This window comes from Limulus polyphemus, unplaced genomic scaffold (assembly GCF_000517525.1).
Source record: "Limulus polyphemus unplaced genomic scaffold, Limulus_polyphemus-2.1.2 Scaffold1201, whole genome shotgun sequence".
In the NCBI taxonomy this organism is placed as follows: Eukaryota; Metazoa; Arthropoda; class Merostomata; order Xiphosura; family Limulidae; genus Limulus; species Limulus polyphemus.
The window spans coordinates 148,454-154,453 of record NW_013666811.1 but is presented as its reverse complement, the minus strand read 5'-3'; the positions used below and the strand labels follow the sequence as shown (position 1 = coordinate 154,453).

Genomic DNA, 6,000 nt, shown 5'->3' with positions numbered 1-6,000 from the left:
GGACGAAATACTGACATTTAATTATTATTATTATTTATTTATTTTTTATTTTATTTATTATTTTTTTGTTTACATGAACGAACAAAATTAGGAGTAAAAGACCTTAGAATATATATATATATATATATGTATGTATGTGTGTGTGTGTGTGTGTGTGTGTGTGCGTATAACTGGGAAGGACAAGAAGAATGGTAACTATACCTGTTAGAGTTATAATATATATAAAAAAAACACAAATATTTTAGTCTTGTACTGTTATTTTTGGTTTCAAAAATTAAAGAGTTGTGATTTAGACTTTGCTACAAAATTAAATTTTTTTATATAAAACACTTATTTGGAAATCTTGGATTGTTAAAACTAGAAAACAGTTGATAAATAAAAAGACGTGAAAAATGTAATTAAAAGCATACATAATATCCTGATTCCAATGGGGAATATTTTGTCATCATTAAAATAACAGAATTTTGAGATTATCAAGCAAATAAATCTTATACACAACTTAACGTAATAACCCGAGAAAACTATTAGTATAAAATATTTAGGTCTTTGAATAGAAAGTACACTTTTACTGGTATAATTTTCATAAAGAAATAATAATGTAAAAAATGTCATAAAATATGTGGATTCCAACAGTAAGTGTAGTAAGACCAATCTAGTAGGTGCTAAAATAGTCCACTAAGCTTATCATAGGTATCTGCTGAAAAAATTTGTGGGAAGGGGACAGTTAGCCATCATTTCCTAAACTAATGAGCCTCACATATTACAAATAATTGCAACTAAAAGCTTGGGTGAATCAGAAATATTTACCACAGGTTTGACAAACTATATGTGTATAAGTCCATGTGCAATAATTATTCCACGATATTCTGTATAAATCAGCAATTCTTGTCTTTTGGCTTTGAATCTTTTTTGCTTAATCACTGTCTCTTATTGTCCTGTTCACCCTACTCTCTCTTCTTTATGTATTAAGAGTAACAATATTAATAATTCATAAATATGAAAGAGCACAATATATTTTAATTTGTATATTTGTATTAATAGTATTTTACTAGATGTAATTCCTAGTTCTTATGTTACTTCCAAAATCTCTGCCTCCTTTGCCTGGTGAGCAAAATCCTTTAAATTCTTATTGATTTTCTAAGACATTTTGGAAATGTGAATTGAGAGTGAATTCATACTTTCAGGACTTTATAGTTAATGTTAACAATTATTTTTAAGTTCAAAATATTTATGGAAAAGGAAAATCACAAATTATAGAAAATTATTCAGATTTTCAGTCATGGCATAACGGCTCTGAATGTTTTTTGTTTTTTTTCAAGTACAAACTTTTAGCTCATAGCTCTGTCATCTATTGACCGATTTGAGATCTAATTACAGTTTTGGATTTTGGAGGTCAAACCCTTTCTATTGTTGTATTTGACCACACCCAAGGTATTGTAGATTAATTTACTTTAATTCTGCCTGAATAAATTTCAATTTGAGAGTAAGTGTAGAGATCCTTATAAGTAATAAAATTGAATTGGGTATACAAGTGCCCCAGGCTTGGTATTGCTGGCACACAAAAATATAGCTAATAAAAAGGAAACAAAGGTCTCTAATCCTGCTTAAAAGAATTTCAAGTGCCATGGCTATTGAGGATTCCATCTTGTTTTTATTGTATAAACTTTCCTTAAGTTTCATTTAATTGAATATGTTATGGTTGCTTGTTTCATCCTTGTCCAAAAATTGATGGTTTCTTCTCCTAAATCTGAGTAATTTTTGTAGGTAAAGCAAACAAGTTATTTGTATGTCCAATTTTTAATGTATAAAATTGTATTTTATTATTAATAAAGGGTGCACTTTTAGACATAAATAGTCTTCTCAGTGATAATGCTAAAAACCCTGCCTCCAGTGGCTCAGTAGTGAGTGTGAAAACTTAAATGCTAAAAGCCAATTTTTGATCCTCCTTGTATAGTTTGTGCTTAACAACAAACAAACAAAAAGAAATCTAAAACCCCTTAGAACACAAATATTTTCAGATCTAGGAGCCAGCACAAAAACTAGGAGCTAGGTGTGCTTAACCTAATTTCACTACTGTTTGTACAGGGAAATGGAGGCTACACTAGTACCTCGATTATCTGCATTTTTTCTTTTCTCCAAATATTCTCAAACTAATAGTGCCCTGACAATTCTAGACAGTAATTTACATGTTTTGGAGAAATTGTTACTCTGGTGTGTGTTCAAATTGTAAGTTGACTGGTTCAAGCCTAGCCTTGCCTCTTTTATTTTTAGCTGTTAATGTCAGGAATATAAAATATTTGTAACTTGGTTAACTTTAGTTTATTAGTGGTTAAAAATATAGTATACATAAACACAAAGAATACACATTACGATTTCTTAAAGATTTCACTCGTCTTCAGTTGTCATCTGCTGTTCTGTGCTGCACGATGGGCATCCTTTAACCACAGATGCCTGTTCAGGTTGTGTTGTGGTTTTGCCCAGTTATGCATTGGCCTCTTCCCTACAGATAATTGGTATCTTCAGTTAGTTTTAACAAAGGCTTTTTCATAATAATTCCCAAGCATAGATTTGCCCTAATTTTTTACTTATTTCTCACAAGCATTGATAGGGTGGGATGAACTTCCATGTTTATAGCAGAAAAAGTTTTCACAACGTTTCAATCGCCAATTATAGTAGCAATTAAATTCAACTAAAATGGTAACAGGCAATCAAAAGAGCAAGTATTATAGGAGAAAAAGTGGAATTGGGCTCATGTAACTCAAAAATATAGAGAAATCAAGCATCGCTGACTGATACTTGGCTTTTATGATTGTGATGACTTTTATAATCTTTCATGATAATGTGATTAAACGATAGTAAAAAGATTATAATTTTAAACAAGGAACTTAAATATATTGAAAATTTTTATTTAGATTAAACAGTGGGCTAATTAGTGAGACATGCTAGTGCCTCTATTAATAGCAACGAGTATATGCTAATGATCAGATGATATCAGCAACCACTTGATAGTATTGCCTGAACTAACTGCCTTTGGTCCTGTCCGAGTCTAAACACACACACTGATTGGTTGACTTGAGAGAAAGAAGAAAAGCAAAATGGCCTGAAATTAGTAATGTGTTGTGCAACTGCAGTGCTTCATTTCTGAAAAAACAGTAAGAAGTGCTGAAGCTGCCATTAAAATCTTAAAGTTCAATTTAGGACTCAAAGAACTCAAATAGTTCCAGATTTCCAAGAGTCCAGAACTGTTCTAGATTTGAGTTCTATTTAGCACAGCTCCACACATGAATAAAATGAAAAAAACACACTAAGCACTATGATGAAATTTTTAGTGTCTATGGCAACCTGGTGCCCAGGATTTGTTGAGGCCTGCTGTAGAATATGTAAAATGAAGAAAAAGAATAACAATTTTGTGCTAGTTTTGCTATTTCATTAATGCAATCCCTTCAGTTTATGTTTGAATAATTTTATATAATGCCTTAAAAATTAATTTTTCAACAACGTATTTTAAGTTAATTAAATGATGGGAATTGCTTTCCCACATTTTTTGTTTGTTAGATTTATTATACAAGGTATTTAGCCAGCCTTTAAATAATTTGTATATAAATATACACAATCTTTTAAAATATACGGAGCAGAAGTACATGAAATCCCTTAAATGCTAGAAGAGATTCGTTACATGGCTTATGATGTTTCTAAAAAGCTTGTTTTGTTAAAAACTATTGAGATTCACTCCTAGTACTTTAAGCTCAAATACTTTCATTTACAGTTTATCAAAATAATTTATAACATATTTTTAGATAACGCTCTACAACATGAGCAGCAGTGATTATTAAACTTTTATGTAGTGATGCCGTCATGTGGATGTGTTCAAAATGTTATGGTACAAAAAATTAAGTGAAGTGGTATATTCTTCACAAAAATCAATCTGTCAAAACAAAAAAGGTACTTCAGTAACTTCATAGAACTTTTCAACTTGTTTTAGCACAAACAACTAGTAACAACACTTGGCAGCTTTATTTGGATTTCAGTACAAACATAGTAATGACATATGCAAGTTACTTAAAACTTGGTTGTTCATTTTTGTGCACAATACTTCAAATCATAGATCTGTGCAAGGATCCTTGTAACTTCACTATTGAAATTTTTACTTCAGATACTTTAAGATCTCCAGTAGATCTTTTCCAGTTGTTGATAATGTTATTCAAGCACTTCTTAAGTTAAATATTTGGCTGACTTACAGGAAACACACATAGTTTCACTCAAACTTTATTTACACAGATTCATATGGAGATAATATTTTTATACTTTAGTATTTGTTATTCTATAATACAAGCTTGTATATCATTTGTAAAAATAATCAGAAGTTCATATGCAGATACCTTTAGTTGCTAAAACTTTTTACTTTTAAATTTTGTGCATCTCAAGTTCATTTGAAATAGAATCAAGATGTCCTGTTTTTCCTGTTACACTAGTGGTGGTGGGTTTGCTTCTGTGGCTGCTATGTAGCTTTGCACACAGTTAAATGATAATATAAGATAAAAATATACAATTGCTTTGTTTTGTTTATCATTATTTTCCATTTCCAGGTAGAGAATGAACTCCGTGACATTTGTCAGGATATTTTAGATGTTCTTGATAAACACCTTGTTCCTGTAGCTAATACAGGAGAATCCAAAGTCTTTTACTACAAAATGTGAGTTACTTTTTGTGAGAATTTTGGATTTTAATACTGTAGTTGTCACAGTTTTTTTACCTTACACGAAATATCAGTTACAAGAAGAAAAAAAATGAATCCTTAAAGTTCTGTGCAGTGTTTTAAGATGTGATTTGTTTTCTTTATTTAGTAAATTAATAGATTTTGGAATCTTTATAGTGGCCCTGATACAGTTTAAAGAAAATTATTTGAAGCTATGAAATTAAAAACAAAAGTTACAAGTGAATTATTTTTAATATATTGAAATACAAGGACAATTTCATCTCATTAAGAGTTTTAACTGTAAAAGTCTTTTCAATTACCTCTACTATGACTCTTGACAGGAAACTACACTTAATGCTGAAACTTTTGTCCATATTTTTAACATAGGTAATGTCTAGTGTGATAATATTAACCCTCTCACTATGGTCATTTTTCTGTGCATGTCACAAGGTTTTAGAGAGTTACATTCAAAAATTAATTGAAGTACTTTATTATATTGGTATACAAATAAACTTGGCATCAAAATGTAGCTAATAATCCACATTTTAATATTCTATATAAATTTTAGATTTTTAATTCATAAATATATAAGGAAATATAAAAAAAACTCAGTTTCACCTAGTATGAGAATTGTGACATTTGCTCTTTAGGTATATTCTCTCTCTAATTTATTTACACCCCCCTACCCGAGAAGTATGAAAATTAATGTAAATTACTCATTATAATGTTGTCATCACTCAGGCAAAGCCAAATTTTTATGGTCTTCAATCTTATTTGGTTACAGAACCATAAACTAGAAAATCAGACCTCTCTTGCCATGCTCACCTGTTACATCCTTTCTTTCACAAATTGCCAATAGTTCTTTCTGACATTTAATACTATATTATTTACAACCAAAAGAAAGCCAAGGTTTTAATCTGTCAATTGACATATTATATTACATTATTTTCTGTACAGATAATTGTCTATTTTGCTTCCAGTTCAAACTTTATTCCTATCTGAAACAGATCATCGAGCTTGTCTGAATTTTTAATGGCTCTTGTTGCATAGTTAGAAAATCAGAAAAATTGTGATAGTTATGGGACATTGTCTGCTTTTTGCACATTATTATTGTGTGTTCTTTGGTGCATTAGTTAATTAAATAAAAAAGATTATTTAGTGCAATAGTACCATTAGTATATAAAAAAGGTGGGGTTAAGTTTTATTGACAGTCGACAGCAGAAAACAAGACAACCCAGGCAAGCACTATATTTCTTGTTTTTCATGTGTATTCTTTATTTATTATTGTAAAAGTAACTAAAATG

General features: G+C 29.9%; 1 protein-coding gene across 1 annotated transcript in view; it reads left to right on the top strand.

Annotated features, from left to right (window-relative positions):
- Positions 1-6,000, top strand: part of LOC106462580 (14-3-3 protein epsilon-like) — a 34,078-nt gene that overhangs the window by 19,685 nt on the left and 8,393 nt on the right. The window contains exon 3 of the mRNA XM_013922519.2: positions 4,587-4,693. Within this exon, the coding sequence (XP_013777973.1) occupies positions 4,587-4,693 (107 nt within the window). The remainder of the gene's footprint in view (positions 1-4,586; positions 4,694-6,000) is intronic.